The sequence below is a fragment of the Sorex fumeus genome, unplaced genomic scaffold (assembly GCF_029834395.1).
Source record: "Sorex fumeus unplaced genomic scaffold, SorFum_2.1 ptg000018l, whole genome shotgun sequence".
NCBI classification, from domain to species: domain Eukaryota; kingdom Metazoa; phylum Chordata; class Mammalia; order Eulipotyphla; family Soricidae; genus Sorex; species Sorex fumeus.
In genome coordinates, this window is record NW_026606075.1 from 18,837,121 (window position 1) to 18,857,381 (window position 20,261).

At 37.2% G+C, this 20,261-nt stretch overlaps 1 protein-coding gene across 2 annotated transcripts in view; it reads right to left on the minus strand.

Moving 5' to 3' along the window:
• Positions 1 to 20,261, minus strand: part of XRCC4 (X-ray repair cross complementing 4) — a 271,341-nt gene that overhangs the window by 224,417 nt on the left and 26,663 nt on the right. For both annotated transcript variants that reach the window (XM_056112537.1, XM_056112536.1), the window contains exons 2-3: positions 13,477 to 13,625; positions 6,235 to 6,410 (exon numbers count right to left, since the gene is read on the minus strand). In XM_056112537.1, the coding sequence (XP_055968512.1) occupies positions 6,235 to 6,410; positions 13,477 to 13,615 (315 nt within the window). In that variant the 5' untranslated portion in view covers positions 13,616 to 13,625. The remainder of the gene's footprint in view (positions 1 to 6,234; positions 6,411 to 13,476; positions 13,626 to 20,261) is intronic.

Here is a 20,261-nt window from a genome sequence, read left to right on the forward strand (position 1 = left end):
CCATGTGAATTCAAAGTCCCCCAAACCACAAGGACACATGGCAATAATATAGGATTTTGGACTGCTGTATTTAAAAACAGCTTTGGCTGCTTTTGGCTAACTTGTTTTACATCATTCTTATATATCTGAAAAAAATGTAGGAAGGTTTCTGAACTTAGAATGCATTTCAACTAAGAAAATAAATAAAAGTTTTAAACAATAGTAATAAAGAATAAAAGCAATATATAATAGACTAGCCTGTACCTTAGTATATAGTAGAGTATTTTTGATACTAAAATATAATTGAAATAACTATTTATAATTAAAATACTAAAGAAATAGTATTGTAAAAGCAAAAGAAATGCTTCCATTTTTCATGAATTTTAACTACTTATCCCTCAATATTCCCATTTTATACATACTAAGGAAATGTCTGGGCATGGAACATAGTTTAAAATCACATTTCACAGATTCTCCTATTGCTAGCTGAAACTATGCAATTTAGTCCTAAACAATGAGATATGAGCAAAAGTAATGCAGCAATTTTAAGATAAAGCATTTAAAAAAAAACATAAGCTCTTAATTTTCTCATAAACTTGATCCTATGGCTTGAAAGGTGAAGAATCAGTTATCTTGGATCATTGGATAAAAACTGTTAACAATAGTAATGCAACATAATTAAAGAAATCTTGGTGACCAACAAGAACACAAAGCCATCCATCATATTAAGCCAGGACTGCTTATTTGAAACTCTATTCCAAAAATTCTCTGTATTATTTAAGTTGTTAAATTTTAGCCTAAACTATAACTATGTCCCAAACTAATACCTGACTGCTGGTGGAAGCAGAAAAAAGTGAAAGGAGATGCAAATAAAACATGACTATTGTAACAAAAAACTGTAATTCCTGAGTGCACGTGTGTGTGTGTGTGTGTGTGTGTGTGTGTGCTTAATTTTATTTCATGGTCTTCACTATTTATTTAAATATAAAAGTGCAATATAACAGGACCTAGAATGAATCTAAGACATTCATTTAAAAATTTTATAAGGCAGAAAGATATCACAAGGGTAAGTTGCTTGCTTGCCTGGCATCCAACTGATCCTGGTTCAATTCCCAGCACTGTACATGGTCCTTGAGCACAGCCAGGGAACATTCCTGAATGCAAAGCCAAGCACAGATGAGCACTGCTAGGTGTGGCCTCAAATCCCTCATGAACTAATACACACACACACACACACACACACACACACACACACACATATTTAGCAAGATGACAGGCTGGAGCAATAGCATAGCGGATATGGCGTTTGCCTTGCAAGCAGCCGACCTGGGTTCGATTCCTCTGTCCCTCTCGGAGAGCCCAGCAAGCCACCGAGAGTATCCTGCCTGCACGGCAGAGTCTGGCTAGCGCCCCGTGGAATATTCAATATGCCAAAAACAGTAACAAGTCTCACAATGGAGACATTACTGGTGCCCACTCCAGCAAATTGATGAACAATTGGAGGACAGTGCTACAGTGCTAGCAAAATGATAAAAATTCATCATCTTTCTTACAAAATATACTTAGGGAGCAAAAAGACAGTACAAGAGGTTAGAATACATGCCTACTGTGTCCAAGCCAGGTTTGATTCCGATTAGCACTTGGTCCCCAGAACATCACCAAGTGTGGCTCTGGAGGCTCCCAGCACTGGGTAATCCAGAGAATTCCAAGGCCCAAGGAGTTTTGCACCCTTTGCATAGGACCCTAGGTTTTCTCAGTACTGCTTGGTAAACCTCCTGAAAAATTAACAAATAAATAAAAATAAAATATAGCTAAATCTTCCTAAGTGTTCTTCAAATGATATTTTTCCTGAGAAACAGAATAAGTTATAAAAGCAAAACAAGTAGAAGAAAATATTAAGATGTATTGTTGACATGACAATGTACACACTGCAAAATAAGTATGAACTGTGAAAAGCAGAGTAGTAAAATAGTGACATAAAGTACAAGAATAATCTCCCAAGTGGGTGCTGGGACTTATAATAAAGAGATAATGACTCCCAAATGCTGACACCAGAGTATGCTATCAGAACAATCTGCTCAGAACTCAAGAGCCCGGCGACAGAGTAGAAAACAGCCCAGAGGTTTGCTCTCTACAGAGAACAACAGTTAATGTTCTTTCTGGTCATTCAACATTTATTCCAGTAAGAATTAAGCGAAAAGAAAAAGAACTGTTATCTATAAAGAAAAGATAATTAAAGCATAAATAGGATTTTGAGGTTTATGAGTTCGAAAGCAATCTAAAGAAAACTACACAGCATTCCTGGTAACATAAAAAAATAAACATCTTTAATGTAAAGTACTTCACTGCTTTGGAAATGACAATGATTTCACTCTGACAAAATACAAGATAATTATTTTTAAGTCACAGTTTTTAATTTAAAAATTACCAGTTACTCTCTTTAAAAGAGAAAATAAAATTTGTTATAAATGCAAATGTAATGAGTTTCAAATAAACCGTATTAGGATCTGAGTATTCAAAATGTAAAATTGTGCAGTGGTAGGTAAAACTATATAAGATAATTTGAATTTATGGCAACAAACAAAAGCCCTGACTCTCAGAATTATATATATCTTATATGCAATTAGAACTCATGTCATATACTTTGCCACAAGAGAATCACCTTACGTTAATAAGAAAAACAGAACTCATTACTTTTTCAGTTAAGCCTATATTCATTCTTTTCTTCTAAATGCAGGAGGTGATTTTCAACAACAACCAGATGTCTATATCATCAAGAAAAAGATAAACTCCTTTTCAGTTTTTAGGTCATCCAAAGCACTAAGCCTAAAAAGTGGTCCTCCATGATTCCAATGGACTGCTTATTTTTACCAAATAAATTTACAAGACATTGTCACTATAAAATTATTTACAGAAGCACATCGTAAAGTGTTGGAAGATCCCCATAGAAATGTAGATACATGAACTAGTAGTTTTAAGCAATATCCATAAAGCTGACAGTAACACTTCAAATAAAAAATTTTACTTACATCAAATAAAAAATAGCTCTCAAATATTCCAAAATATTATAATAAAACTCATCCTTTTCTACCTGTTCTGAAAGTATGTTTTGAGAAGTGAAAAAAAACCTAATAAATAAATAAAAACAATTTAACAAAGTACAGTGCTAACAATATATCCTTGAGGGAAACAACATACTTCTGCAATACCGGGAATCTTTTATTTCTTTTCTTGAAAAAAACAATTGAAAAAGTAGTAGTTCAAATTGTTAGCTGTAATAATGCTATTTCAAGATGATAACAAGCTATTTCTTCAGGTTTATTGTCATCGAATTCAACGCTTATACATGAAAATTTGATAGTATAAGACATCCCGAGAACTTCAGTTTCTTTCTTCATGAAACAGTGAAAACAGTAAAAACTGCCATGTAAGGCAAGTAATATTCCAACACCAAATATGGCAACCATCCTTTTTACCATGTCAAATAATATTAAAAGTTTTTTTAGGTTTCCAAAATATAACAAACCTGAAATTTGTAATGTATCAGTGTCCATAAGAGAGATGAGAAACAGACACTAGCTTCCTGAAATGCTATACATTATATACAAATGCTTGTTGAGTGGAAAATGGGATTGCTCCCAGTGTGACAATGATGAGTTTCAAAATATTAGAAGAAAGAATCATCAGTTCCCTAGTATATAATATCACTTGACTATACAATGTTACTCAAAGAAAAGATCTGGGCTATAGAAATAAACACTTTGCAATAGATAAAAAATTTCAGTATCATGTTCAAACCTTTTAACTTAATCTACTCTATATTGTAGTTTTACAAATATCAGCATATTAAAACATATAAACTAACACAACAAAATATCAGAATTGGTAGAAAAGAAATGTAATTCTAAATAGAAATAATTAGTGGTCAGTTTCCATATTATTCTCATATGATATAGAGTGATAGCACAGCGGTAGGGCATTTGCCTTGCACACAGCCAACATGGCCAACTCAAGTTCGATTCCTCCACCCCTCTCGGAGAGCCCGGCAAGCTACCAAGAGTATCTCACCCGCACGGCAGAGCCTGGCAAGCTACCCGTGACGTACTCGATATGCCAAACACAGTAACAACAAGTCTCATGATGGAGACAGTACTGGGCCCGCTCGAGCAAATCGATGAACAATGGGAGGACCGTGATACCGTGACCGTGATATAGATATTTGAAAACAATTTTATTTGCTGTTTCAAAGGGCACTCTGATTGGTGAAATCCTTTAATAATTCAAAATTAAAATAATTTGAAATATTTAATTCCTTTTACTTCCAGCACAGTCAGTAATTCTCTAAACTTAATGTACAACAAATTCCCTTCATTTCTTCTAACATGGAGTTCATAACTGATCAATACTTGCACAAAACAAGTAATTCAATCTCAAAATATCCAATAAACTTAGGTAAAATGTACAGTGTCAGATATATTACCTAAAGGGGTACTGGGCCCTGAAGAGAAAAAGCAGTTAATAAGTAAGTAGACTTCAACGTAATTGATTAACAAAAATTCTGTAGAAGCCATTAATGAATTTGCAAATGTAAAGAATACTCTCTTCATGAAAGGAAAGTTCCCCCCACACCCCCAGGAGCTTTTGCAGGGCACCAAGCAGAAGTCACTAGGAAGCTTTAAACCCTGGTCCAAGGGGATGTATTAGTCTTCAGATTGACCAGTGAATAATCTCAACCTCATTAGCATAGAGGCGTTTTTTGCCAATTTCCAAAAAAACAATTATGTCCTCTCATGCTTGTCACCTGAAACAGTCACAGAAACACTATACAACATATGGTTACTCAAAGGAACATTATAGTCGAACCCTAACAATCAGCAGTTTACCTCTTTGTACTCAAACTCCTCAAGTCCTGTAAATATTATACCTATGCAGGAACTCAGGAGGTAGAGTTTTGAAACATGATTTTCCTTGACTCCTTTACTTGTTACAGAAAATAAACTTTTGCATACTTATCTAAGTAGGCTGGGTACAGTCTGTTAGCTTGACAATCAGAGGCAAAATTCAAAACATGAATTACAAAAGTATCTGAATATAGACAACCAAATAACCACCTTCACAATACAAACATATATATGTATATAGATATACATATAAATATATGCACACATATAATTTCTTAATATACTAATGATATTTTTCACTATATTTAACTATACGCCATTGCATCATCTCTCCTGATAAGGTAAAAAACGCATTACAAAAAAATTTAAAAGTCTCCTGCCCCCGCACCTGGCTGTCCTCGCCGGGGCCCTTTAGAGGGGAGTGGGTTGAGTTTCTCTCCCCGCCCCGACCAGGGCTCTGGCAGCCGAAGACCTCCAGAACCAGCCACCACCATGCTAAGACCACTCTCCACACGCATGAAGGTACCGGCAGAGGAACAAAGGCACACGGGTCCCGGGGCTGAGATCTCCAAGCCTGCTCGGATCAAGGCTGAGCATCCTCCACCCAGATCCTCCATATTCCAGTAGGCACGGGTCACACCCACCAACTGGCCCCCTGGCGCCGTGTAATCCCATCAACAGCCAAGACCCAAAGACTATAAAACCCAGCTCCCGGAAGAGTGACATCTCATTATCTCATTCTTACTTTGGACAAACTGGCAGGTACCGACTGTAACCTGCCCACACGGCAGAGTCTGGTAAACTCCCTGTGGAGTACCAAATATGCCAAATACCAGTAACAATGATGGGTCTCATTCTTCTAACCCTGAAAGAGCCTTGAATATTTCACTTTTTAAAATATCTCAGTGCTAGGACAAAGGAGAAGTTACTGGGGCCTGCTCGAGGTAATCGATGAACAACAGGATGGTCGTGATCATGATCATGAAATGATTTTTTCTTTCTTGGAAAGTTCATTATTTCATCAAACAACACAACAGGCTATATCTCAATAGTTTAAAACTTACTGTGCCACTTCATAGGATTGCTCATTCATGTAAATTATCTCTATAATACACAGTAACACAGTAACAGCATTTTGTACAGCATTAAAAAATGCATTTTGAAAAATTTTTTTACAGTTCACTAATTAAAAAGATAATTGAAGCTTTGTAGCATCCCTCTAACTAAAACTGAACCTTTTTGAACCAATTTTGAACCTTTTATTTCTTAGGTATTTTAGAAAGACAGTTACCTAAATAATTCCTCAATAAACACCATTACATTATACAACTTATAGCATGAAAGTTTTACTTACTGAAACATCTTTAAGGTTTTTCTCAAAGGAGAAATGACAAAGCTCTTTAGAAAAATTAAACTTGTAAGTGTCAGCCGGTCCTGCTTCTGATACCAATGCTTTCCTCAATTCATCAACATATTTCTCTTTTTCCATTGCCATGTCCTCAGCTTCTTGGGAAATCTGTGATTCGGAAACTATGGGAAACAAGAAAATGTCCTAAAATTTTAAAAAAAAATTCTAAACATAAGAATGTATTTGTTTACCTATTTCCACTAATGTATCACTTGGGACATAAAAATTTCAACCAAAAATAAAATAGGTTTTCAAGTCAACTTTGATATTAAAAGAATTAACAATTTTTTAGAAATATACTAAATTTAGTTTCATATCTTATCTGAAGATCAGTAGGCCCTCTGTCTTCTTTTTCCTTAGAAAATATAAACACAGTGCAAATTGCCACAAAAGCTTCCTTCTATGGGTCATAGATAAGTTCTTCCCTAAGATGACTTATAAATCATTCATCATTTATAATTAAGACATTTATTCAGAATTTCTAATTTCTTCATCCTTGTTTCAATTATCAAATAAAACAGTATTCCTCACTAACATAAGCATAGTCAAATCAAAGTAAAAGTGGAATTCACTGCTCACTGCACTATGGGCCAGTAATACAAAAACTTGACAATGGTAGAAAGGGTAGGGAACTGCTCATCCCCTCTGTGTATGTATTATCCTGCTACTCTGGCTTCCAACTCTTTCATGTAGGTATCACTGTCCTGTCACTGTCCTCCCATTGTTCACCGATTTGCTCGAGCGGACCCAGTAACGTCTCCATTGGAGACTTTGTTGTTACTGTGTCTGGCACATCGAATACGTCACGGGGAGCTTGCCAGGCTCTGCCCTGCGGGCTAGATACTCTCGGTAGCTTGCCGGGCTCTCCGAGAGGGGCAGAGGAATCGAACTAGGGTCAGCCATGTTGGCTGCGTGCAAGGCAAGTGCCCTGCCGCTGTGCTATCTTAAAGATAATTTAATCATTCATAAAGGTTTTTATTTTAATAATCAAGTCTTCGATTCTGGATCAAAAAGTTACAGGGACTAAAATTCTTGCCGTACATGTAAATGATCCAGGTTTGGTCCCTATCACTATACTTGGCCCTAGAGCACTGCCAGGAGTGATCCCTAAGGACAAAGCCAGGAATAAGCCCTGAGCAGTGCCAAGAATGGTACCAAAACAAAAATATGAAATGAAACTGCTATAATTCTTTATATTATTGTCTAGTTTTTCATAATATCTGATACTTACAAGACCTAATTAAAAGCTTTAATTACACATTTTTAACATACAGTCTCATTCAGATAGGTCTTTATGTATAGTACCTGTGTAATTAATGTCATTTCTTCAATACACTTTTTTTGTCTTTTATGGTTTATAATGTGGATATGGTCCCCTTTTGGTCAGACTATCAAGTACTCCAGGTGCTGGGGATAATCTTAAATAAACATTGCTGGTTTTCCTTTCTCAAAATTCTACAGATTTCACCAGTTCTGAACTAGCTTTCAAGGTTATTTTATTTTACTGGAGGAGTGAAGGAGTGCCACATCCTGTGGCACTCAGGAGATATTTCTGGCCATGTGAAGGGGACCATTATGTGGGGCCAAGGATTTGAACTAGGGTCATAGTGGATGCAGTTGTCATACAAAGCAAGGCCTAAGCCCCTTTACTAGCTCTCTGACCCAAAAGTTATAAATATTTTAAACTTGAGGCAAACATTCAAATTTAAATTCAACACCCTACCAATATGTAACACAGATTTAGTATTTTTAGTTTTGTCGCTTTTTTTGGCCCTGAGAATACTGTTCTTTTTTTAAAATTAATTAATTATTTATTTTATTTAATGAATCACATGAGATACAGTTAGACTTACAAACTTTTGTGATTACATTTCAGTCATACAATGATTGAGTACCCATCCCTCTACTGGTGCCCATTCTCCACCACCAATGTTCCCAGTATTCCTTCCCTTCTTCCCCCAAATCCTCCACCTCTGTGGCAGGCACATTTCCTTTTACTCTCTCCTTTTGAGTGTTATGGTTTGCAATACATGTATGTAGGTAGTAAGTGGCCATCATATTTGGCCTATAGTCTACTTTCAGCAACTCCCATCCCGAGTGAGCCCTTCAAACAACATTCACTTATTCATTCATAGCCCTCAGTAACTGGTGTGGGTCTTGAGGTGCATTTTCTAGACTGATTCCAGGTTATATTTTTGTGTGTTTGTAGAAGTGGGGGTTTTTTTGTTATTTTTTGGAACTGTAAAGGACTCCCAACCAGTGTTCAAGTAGCCTTTGCAGTCCTTGGGCTGACAGAACTGCGATAATTAATGTTGATGAAGGGGGAAATTATGTGATGACAGGGATGGAAATGAAGTCACACACCAATAAGCCCTCTGCTGTCTCTATGGCATGTGGTGTGTGTATGGACTGTAGGTATGGGTTTACGCATTTATGATTATTTCATTAACAGAAAAAGATACTCAGTTCTGTTTCTTTTGATCTTTGTGCATCATGAACAAAGATTTTGTGTACCACAAATTATCACTAGAACACAAAAGACAATCAAAGGGCTGGAATGTTAATACAAAGAGTAGGTTGCATGCCTTACATGCAGCCAACTGGGGTTCAATCACCAGCACCCCAAATGATTCCCTGTGCCCAAGAGTGAGTGAGATCCCTCAGTACATAGCTAGGATGAGCCCTGCCTGAGCAGTGTCAGTGAGACTCAAAAACAAAGTGACAAAAAAACAAAAACAGACAATCTAATTCTCCCTTTAGAAATCTTGATGGTATCACATCATGGCATACTTTCTTACTTCAATTATTAAATTTTTTAAATTAATCTGTATTATAATCTAATTTCCACAAAACCACCAAATATAAGTTTAATACAAATAAAGTGTATTACTTTACTGATAATACAAAAGTAATAAAATATAATGAACTTTAAAGTACCCCAGAAATAGATGATATAAATTTGCTACTACACATTGCAATTTCTGTAGCACTGCAGCACTGTCCTCCCATTGTTCATTGATTTTGCTCGAGAGGGCACCAGTAACATCTCACAACAAATTGTGAGACTTGTTGTTACTGTTTTTGGCATATTGAATACGTCACACATAGCTTGCCGGGCTTTGCCATGTGGGCGAGATACTCTCGGTAGCTTCACAGGCTCTCCGAGAGGGGTGGAGGAATCGAATCCGGGTCGAAATTTTTGTTAAAGTCAAATAATAATCATTGATTGTGAACTAACTTCATGACTTGACCTTATGATAATCCTCTATAATGTTGAAGAGATGATAGACTGCATAATAATTAGACCCCAGAACGTTCATTAGATACAAGATTGCTAATGAAAAAGAAATATGTGAGTTTAGTGTGTGGGAGATTAAAAGGAACCCCATATCCTTTGAATTTCACCCAAATGAAAAGAAAAAAAATTACCCAAATTGAAGGTTGTAGCAATTAAAAAGTTATACCAAAAAGAAAAAATCCAGGATGAGGTATAGGAAGGAAATTCATTTGTATGTTTCAATTATTTAATTGCCTCAATGTTCTTAATCATGTTATATCTGTAAAGTGGCAAACCAAATTATATTTATGTAACAATACTAAACATAAAACTTTGTTATATTATTTATTTCAGATTTTGTCCCTGACATGAAAACATATGACAGAAATTAGATTTAAAACATTATTTAAAGGGCTGGAGCGATAGCACAGCAGGTAGGGCGTTTGCCTTGCACGTGGCCAACCCGGGTTCGATTCCCAGCCTCCCATATGGTCCCCCAACCACTGCCAAGAGTCATTCCTGAGTACAGAGCCAGGAGTAACCCCTGAGCGTCTCTGGGTGTGACCAAAAAAAAGAAAACATTATTTGATATATTTGAAAATAAATATATCAATGAATTTATCCTGGTTAAACAATTTTCATAAAAACAGAATTACAAACATTGCCAGTAAATTTTGTATGACATAAAATAAATACTTCAGAAATGCAAATTTTATTTCTATCCTTGGCTAAATGAACATTTTAGAGTTAATTACTCTTTTATTTCCAATCTTTAATGATTAAAAAAAAAATTGAACATATAATTACTGTTCTTTGCTTGGTGAATGAGGGCTACTTACTAGATTAAAATTTAACCTTTTTCTGTAATAATTACGTCTCTTAAAGCACCTCAAGGTCATCTGTTTGGCCAAAATTCCTTATTATACAAAATAATTTGTTAATTAGAAATATCTAAGTTGTAATTACATACCAGCAACCATTTCACCTAGGACCTACCTTGGGGTATACAGTTAGAACTGCTTTTCCCTCTCATATGATTGGCATTAAAATGCTCCTATGGTCCATAGCTCTGTTTACCTGCTACACCCTAAAGCAGGGTTATATCACTCCTTCAACACACCTACAGCTAGCTTGCAAACCTACACTCCTACACAGAAACAATCAGCCAAAAACCAACGTATCATAGAAAAATATAGCTTGAAAAAAAAACATCATTACTGGGTAGAATGTGGTTGAGTTGTATAAAGTCTGCTTCGTATTTGTGAGGCCCTGGGTTTTATCACTGGTAATGCCAAATAAAAACTGAAAAACAGTAATAATAATGATATCACAAAAGTACTGCAAATATTTTCATTGACAGTTCTTTATTTTACAATAATCTGTATGTTAACATGCCTTGCTTTTAGTCATTAAAAACAAATTTAAAAAATAAAATCCTGCACATACAAATTCTGACTGTGCTATATAATAGTATTTGAAACATTCAAAAAAGGAACTAAATTTCACACTCTTTTATCACTTTAAAAGATGGTGAAATAATTATAGTAGCAAATTTTAACAAAATATTTCAAATTTTAATAAAAAATACAAATGCATACATTCTTCATTGAAATATAAATTTAATATATTTAAAATTAAAAGTACTACCAACCCCACTTGCCATGAAGACAACACAAATTCTTGACCTAGTCAATCCACCTTCCATACCTCCTAGGACCCTAAAAAAAGATACATGCACAAAGTACCTGTTCTATATAAAGAAATGATTTAAGAACTATAACCAAGTTCAAATACTAAAGTGAGTACTGTTGGGGCTAAGGAGATGGCTCAAAGGGTTAGACACAGGTTTCACATGGAGGGGTCCCAGGTTTGATCACTGACACCACATGGGTTCCCCAACCACCACCTGGAGTAGTTCCTGAACACTGCCAAGTGGCACACAAACACAAACATAAACAAAAATAAGGATCCCCACTCCTCTGGAAAAAATCTCTCTCTCCCTCTCCCTCCTTCCCTCCTTCCCTTCCCCCCTCCCTTCCTCATATCCCCCTTCAATCATTCCTCTTCCTCCCTGCATTATTTACTATCAATCTCTTTAAACCAAGTTACTTCACTTAAAAACAAATAAATGAGGGGGTATGGTGCCACCAGCAGGTTAATCTGTACCTGTGAGGTGAGTGCATCAGCAGACTGATGGCAACATCAGACTTTCAGATACCCCAAAATTGCTGCTGTGCTTTTGGCCAGACCCCAAAAACTTGGAGCAAAGTTTACCAAGAAAGTAAACGGCCAAAAGTTAGGTATGTGGGAGACACACCCAACAAACCAACTCCAACTCAGCTATATAGTTGGAGGCATGGCCTCTCTGGTTCCTGATGGAACTGCTTAATGGCCATGATCCCAGAGTCTCAGAAACGAATCTCGGAACCCAAAGGCTTATTGGAAAGCCAGATATGAACCAGCGGTGACGGAGCAACTGCAGTCTCATGGGAAGGGGGGGTGCCAGATCGTCCTTCATGCCCTACTGAGGTCACGAGTTGCTCCCCACAAGCAGCTCTCTGGCACGGCCATGGCTCCAGAGGCAAAAGGACTTAATCCAGAGCCCGGCAGCTTGCGGCAGAAAAGTGAATGGACCATGCAATAAACTACAGCACCATGCCTCCCCAGGAGGGAAAGGGTGTTGCTCCCTTCCACCTTTTTCCCTCCTGGCAGCAAGGTAGCCACCACCTCAGAGCTTATTGGAAAGCCAGGTATGAACTGGCAGTGAAGGGGCAACTGCAGTCTCATGGGAAGGGGGGCGGTACTGGCTCATCCTTCATGCCCTACCGAGGTCATGAGCTGCCCCCCACAAGCGGCTCTCTGGCATGGCCATGGCTCCAGAGGCAAAAGGACTTAGACCAGAGCCCAGCAGCTTGCAGAAGAAAAGTGAATGGATCATGCATTAAACTACGGCACCATCCCTCCCCAGAAGGGAGAGGGTGTTGCTCCCTTCCGCCTTTTTCCCCCTTGCAGCAAGATGGCCACCACCTCAGAGCTTATAGGAAAGCCAGGTACGAGCCGACAGTGATGGGGCAACTGTAGTCTCATGGGAAAGGGGGCGGTACCGGCACGTCCTTCATGCCCTACCGACGTCACGAGTTACCTCCCATGAGTGGTTCTCCGGCACAGCTATAACACCAGACACACAGAAAATAGAAACCAATCTGGCTCTTTGCAGAAATCCAAAATTGTGGCTGTTTGACATTATATGATTCTCATAACCAGCTATAGAAAACAAAATATTTCACAATGCCTTTTCAGCAATTCAGATTGTTTGGGGGGAAATTCTAAACAATAATGGTGCATCTTTTGTCGAAATAATGAATGTAATCAATGTAGAGAAGAGTTAAGTAGAAATCATCTGCCTTACAGGCATTTGGAGGATTGGGAGTGGGGGTATACTGGGGTTCTTGATGGTGAAAAATGAGTACTGGTGAAGGGAAAGGTGTTTGATCATTGTATGACTGAGACTTAAAACTGAAAGCTTAGTAACTTTTTCCACAGTGATTCAATAAATAAATATAAAAATTTTTTAAAAAATTAAGGTGGAGTTCATGCCCAATTCAATCAGCTAATCAGTGGCTGAATAAACAGCAGTACTCCTACAAAAAAAAAAAAGAAAAACAACAAAAAAAACAAATAAATGTAGATGGTACTAGAATTTGGTGGGGCTTCGTGATTATTTCTCTATACTTTTTTAAAAAGCAGAAATCTTTAACGATTTTTAATTTGGGTATAGACAGACTGGTAAATAAAAGCAAATGTGTTAATACTAGTCAGTATTTATTTTAAAGCACCTCAACTGAACTATCAGTTAAAATCCAAGAACAGCATGCCATTAAACACTTTTTTTAAATCTGCTTTTATATTACCTGTCCCAGTCCAAGCTGACTGGCCATCAGTGAGTGTAATGAGAAAACCAGATCCTAGTGTTTTCTCCCAAGAGACTTGCAGAAAATGAGTGATGTTGGGTTCAGAAGCAAAACGGATCCTGCTTACTTTTTTCTCCATTTCTAGTCACCTGTAATAGAAGGATAAATTAAGCATTTTTGTAAGAAATTATAACAGACAATAATCTTTTTCGTACTTGTCTCTCAGATACACAAAGCACCAAGAAGAAAAAAAAGTCAATCACAAATTCAGTAATATTGTTCAATATTTACTCATAATTATACAGATAAAAAAAAAGAAAAGCAGAGGCCGGTAAATGGTCCATGAGTTACACGAGTTCCAACTGTAAATTATCATCTCCGATAATATGAAGACTAAATTTTCCTCAAGAGTCAATATCCTCTTTTTTTATAACAAAAAATACAAAACTGAGCACAAGAGTCTAAGAAAATGATCTAAGAATAATCTCAAGAATGAAATGCAACTAAAATTAATGAGGGTAAATATGCCTTAGTACCTGTTTGACAAAAAGACATATGAAATGTAAAAAAGAAAAGTAAGACAGGAACTGAGAAAGAAAAACCTCAGAATCCTGGAGTTGGCAGCAAACAGTCATTCCTCCCCTAAAAAAGAGGTTACTAGACCCAGTGAATCACTCTATCAATTGAGACAGAAAACTCTGTAATAGAGATGGGTGATATTGAGTTATATTCACAGGTTATAAAGTCATATACATCCTAAGACCTAAAAACTTGTTTTAAAAAAACTGTATAAAAATACTATATAAAGGGAAAATCATATATATATTTATACACACATATGTATAAACACAATTCAAGGAACTTCACAATTGAACAACTTCAAACGATCAAAAAACAGAACATTACAACCTCAGAACTCATTCCACACTCCCTTTCATTCTTACATCCTACAAACAGCTACTCTCTTTATTTCTAACAATGATTAGAATTTTAAGTGCTTTTGTACTACCATGTAATTATAATTATATACATAAGTTTGGGCTGGAGCGATAGCATAGCGGGTAGGGTGTTTGCCTTGCACATGGCCAATCCAGGTTCAATTCCTCCACCCCTCTTGGCAAGTCCAGCAAGCTACCAGAGTATCCTGCCCACACGGCAGAGCCTGGCAAGCTCCCCATGATGAATTTGATATGCCAAAAACAGTAACAACAAGTCTCACAATGGAGACGTTACTGGTGTGCCCACTCGAGCAAATCAATGAACAATGGGAAGACACTGCTACAGTGCTACATAGGTTTATTTTTTTCTGACTGGCTTCTTTTAACAATAGTTTTCTAGAATTTGTCCATGTCACTTCAAAGGAATGAATTCATTCTCCTGCTTGTATAGTATTTCATTATATGGGGCCGGGTATATAATTCATTCATCTATTCTACCAGAGATATGTATTTGATTATATTACAGGCTTTGAATATCACATATAGTACTGCCATAAACATTCTAGCAAATATCTATGCATTCTTGTTGGATATATACTTATTAGAACATAAGAAATATGATCTGACTATGCTCATGTTCAATTTCAGTACTGTATGTCAAAAATTTCTTTGAAAGGTGTAAGTTTAAGTGTAAGTTTAAGCTTGGTATATGAGAGTTTTAATTACTGTACAACCTTGCAAATATTTCTCATTTTAGCCATACTGGTAATAAAATTGCATTGTGGTTTTAATTAACAATTCCTTGATAAATAATGATATTGAGTATACATATATTAATTGTGCACTAGACACAATAAAACCTGAAATAGAATGTCTATGGCCTATCCAATCACACTTATCAAGATTTTTATTGCTTTGTTTTTATTGATTTATTCTTCATTTACTTGAATTGTAACTTATTTGGGTATAAATCCATGTATAAGTACATGCTCAGATTACATCTTCTCCCAAACATTAAGCTACTTTTTCATTCACAATAATATATTTGAATAAAAGAAGTTCTTAATAATAAGATTATATTTTACAGATTTTTTTATATTATGGTTAGTACTTTATGTCCTATGTGAAAATATTTTTGCTCAGTAAATTTTATCCTATATTAATCTTAAGCATCATCTTTATACCTTTCAAATTTAGATCTTTCATCCATCTGGAATTAATTTTTGGTATATCCTGCTGGTAAAGGTCAAGATATACTTTTTCCACATGGATATCTAATTGACCCAGTAATATTTATCAGAGTATCCTTTCCCAAGTGCACTGCTGAATTACCACAATCATAAATCATGTAACTTGATATCTGTACAAAGTTCAGTTGGGGAGGTTTGGAGGATTTGTCTATTTTTTTCTAAACAGGAGTACAATTACATGTCTTATATTTGTTTTATTACAGTAACCCTAGTCAGTGAATATACTCGGGGATATCAACTGAGAATCACTGATATAAGGGACTTCAATCTCATTAATGTTAAAAAAATAAATTTAGAGTTCCAACTAGTTTCAACATTGTTGATTATTCATGTTTCAAGTATTTTCCAATTTTCTGATTACCTCTACTCATCACAAAATTAAGTGAATTTATTTTAACTTTTGATAGGCACCAACCTGGGTATATGGAAAATGGATATTTTCTTCATTCCTTTTCTGTATTTTTGAGGGTTTTATTAGGGACACAAGGGTATTGACCTGTATCCTTTCCTTCTAACTAATCTGGGCATTCATTTCTGTGGGGTCAGGATGTTCTGGGATGAAACCTTTATTAGTTGCTCAAACCTTTTGAATCAGAGGGAAAATCATCCTGGAAAAATGCTTTGTATATGTGAGAATCCTCTATTCTCAGCCTTACTGTGCATAGGAAAAATTATTCTGGAGAGAAGCCTTATATATGTCAGGAGTGTGGGAAGGGCTTCATTGACACCACCAGCCTTTGCCAGGATAGGATATTCCATACTGGAGAGAAATCTTTTCTATATCAGGAATGTGGGAAGGTGTTTGCTCTTTCTTCAAGTCTTTGTAGTTATAGGAAAATACATACTGGAGAGAAACCTTGTTTTTTTTTTTCTTTGGCGTTTTGGGTCACACCCGGCGATGCACAGGGGTTACTCCTAGCTCTGCACTCAGGAATTATCCCTCGTGGTCCTCAGGGGACCACATGGGATGCTGGGAATCAAACCCAGGTTGGCTGCATGCATGGCAAACATCCCACTCGCTGTGCTACTGCTCAAGCCCCAGAGAAACCTTATTTTTGTATGGAATGTGGGAATGTCTTCTCTCAATCTGGGGGCCTTATTAAATAGTGGAGAGAAAGTTCATCAATGTCTGCCATGTGAGAAGGCCTTCACTCTTCCCTTAGGTCTTACTAGTTTTATGAGATTTTATACTGGAGAGACACCTTATATATGTATGGTATGTGGGAAGGCCTTCATTCATTCCTCAGCCTTCACTAGGCATATGAAAATGCATACTGGAGAGAAACCTTTTGATTTTAAGGAATGGGTAGGTCTTTTCTCAGTCTGTACAGGTTTCTCAGCACAGGAAAATTCATTCTGGATACAATCCTCATGCATTTCAGACAGGTGGGAGGACCCTCAGTCTGTCCTCAAAACTTACTGAACATATGAAAATTCAGAGTGGAGAGATACCGCATCAGTGTCAGGCATGAGGGAAGGCCTTCAATTTGTACTCAGGCTTTGCTGTGCATCTGAGAATTCACACTGGAGAGAAGCCTTATTTGCATAAGGAACAAGGAAAGGCCTCTCTTGAACCTTCATGCCTTACTTGTCATGAAAATGCATACCAGTGTGAAATCTTACACATGTCAAGAATGTGGGAAGGCCTTTGTGTTCCACTCAAGCCCTAGTTCATTTTCATTTTCATTTCATCATCCTGTTATTCATCGATTGCCTCGAGCAGGCCCCAGTAACGTCTCTTTCATCCTAGCCCTGAGATTATATTCAAGGCTCTTTAGGAGAATGAGACCCATCATTGTTACTGGTATTTGGCATATTGGGTACGCCACGGGGAGTTTGCCAGACTCTGCCCTGTAGACAATGTTAATTTCATATTGGATGAGTGATGCCCTAACCGAACTCCAAGAAAATGATACCCTAATACCAAACCCATTCAGTAATACATGGTTTGTTTGTATAAGGAGGTGGGGGTGCCCAATGTGGATATAAGAGGGAAATTATCCTGATAGTGTGGGATACCATTCCCATGCTGTCAGCACATACGGGAAAAATACTTCTTTTTATCACTCGGGTGCAGCTATATCACTGTTCCAGAAATTGGACTTGATGTGTCTGTTAATCTGTAAATAATGGGTCTTGGCGATAGAAGCCAGGAAGCAGGTGATCAAATAAGAATTAAATAAACAGGTACGGAAACCTCCCCGCACTTCAGGCTGTCAAGTTTCACCACTGTTTCATTCTTTGTTTTAACTCTGGCTTAGTTCACAGGCCCTGGTTTGGTTTGCTGGGGCTAATGATAGATTAACCATGATGCCCAGCAAATCCTTTGAAATTAGAAAAACTGGTAAGCATTCATTCTTCGGCCCCTCCTGTTGTGTTCTTGGGACACTCACTGAGCTGTGCACAGGCCGTCATTCTGCCGCTAAGGTCAGTAGTCCATGATTGGGGGGACTCAGGGAAACTTATGGGGTCCTGGGGTTGGTGTCATGTCAGCTGTTTGCAAGGAAGCACCTTTCCTGCTCCAGCATATCTGCACGCTCTATATTCAGATTTCCATTAGTTTTGTAAAACCATCAAGGAAAAAAATTTCAGGAAGTATTAAATTAGCAGAATGGCCTAGGCAAGTTTCTTTAATAGGGTGGATAGAGACATTACACGGACTTTACTGTGCATAGAAAGACATTTGGCAGTTCTTTGAGATGATACAGAGGCCCCTGAATTAAATGTTTTACAAATGGTGAGAACATGAGAGATTCACCAACATCTGCCCCCATCTCAATAGGCAATTCTACTTAACTGTGATTACTAGTAATAAAGGGCAGCCACAGACTGGGATCCACTGACCTCAATTCAACAGCAGTAAGGGGGGGGGGGGGGGGGGAGGCGGGGAGAAAAAGAAAGGTCAAACTTTTGCTTGGAAGTAGTAAAATTCCAACAATTTATATTCACCAGAATGGTAAACACATATATATATATATATAAACAAATATATATATATATATATATATATATATTTAGCCCCCGTACCTGGCTGTCCTCACCAGGGCCCCTTGGAGGGGGGAGGGTTGAGTTCCCATCAATGGCCAAGATGCAGAGACTATAAAACCCAGCTCCCAGAAGTGCGCAGCCACAGATGCGGCCGTGCGACATCTTATTATCTTATTTTCCCTTTGGAGAACCTGGCAGGCTACCAAAAGTATCCTGCCTGCATGGCAGAGACTGGCAGACTTCCCGTGTCGTATTCAATATGCCAAAATACCAGTAACAATGATGGGTCTCATTCTTCTAATACTGAAAGAGCAATGAAATGGCTCTTTTAAAATCTCAGGGCTAGGAAGGAGACGTTACTGATGCCTGCTCGAGGAAATCGACGAAAAACAGGATGATCGTGATCGTGATTTCAAAGTTTCTATAAATTTAATAAACTCAAATTTGAAACACTGAATACTACCTGTGAGACATTTTAGAATTAATTTATATAATGGCTCAACCTTGGCTACTTGGTATCCTCTCAGTAATTTTGTACCAGAGTAGGCTCAATTCTTTTCTATCAACTGCCTTTATTTCCTACAATTATATCAATTTAATCAATTTTAAAATAATTTTATTCTTTTACTTACTGAGATCATGATCTCATAAAATATTAAATGCAAAATATTGAAGAAAGAAGATACTAAGAATGACTTGGAATGTCTTTAAGAAGAGCAAATCAACATTCCCTTTGCCTTTGCCAGCCACATAAATGAAAATGACATGCCACAAGTTTTCATGGATTTTTGTCTTATGTTCTTTTCCCAAGATTACTAACCCCACTCCCTCAGGAAATTTTTTTCTATTTTATTTGCCATCTTTTAAGCTTGCTTGATTTTTTTTAATTTTTATTAAAGAACCATGATTTACAAAGTTACTGATAGCTGAGTTGAGATAGTTGAGTTTTAGACATACAATAATTAAACACCAATCCCTCCACCAATGTCACTTCCCTCCACCTGTGTTCCCAGATTTCCCTCCCCATCCCAACCCCAACTCCAACCCAACTGTCAACTTGATGAGCATATTACAAAGTTTCAGGGGTTGCCACTTTGATCTCATGTTTTCGTTCTGCTGAATCTGTGTTTTGGGGATGTGGTTATACCCCTCACTTATATCACTGTTATAACTGAAGCCCTGGTGCCTATTCACCCAGTTCTTATTACTCTCTTCTTCCTCCTTTGTCTGTCCTAATCCTCTCTAAACAGTGGGGTCAAGGATGATCTAAGCATCCGCCTTTTACTACATTTCCTCATCCAATATTCTATATTCCACAGATAAGCGAGACCACACTATGGTTGTCTTCTCCTGGCTTACTTCATACAACATGGTATCTTTCAGTTCCAACCATGTTGCAGTAAACTGCATGATTTCATTGTTCCTTGCAGCTGCTCAGTATTCCAAGATTGCTTAAAGAGGGTAGAATCCTCTTAAGAGGGACGGATTGACTAGACCCATAAGAAAGTCTGTGTTTTGTTTTTTAAGGGCACTAAAGGTCGCAGTAGTATCAGCACCTCTCCCAGTCAGAGCCAAGGATTTAAAACAAGCCTGCAGGTGGAAACAGTTG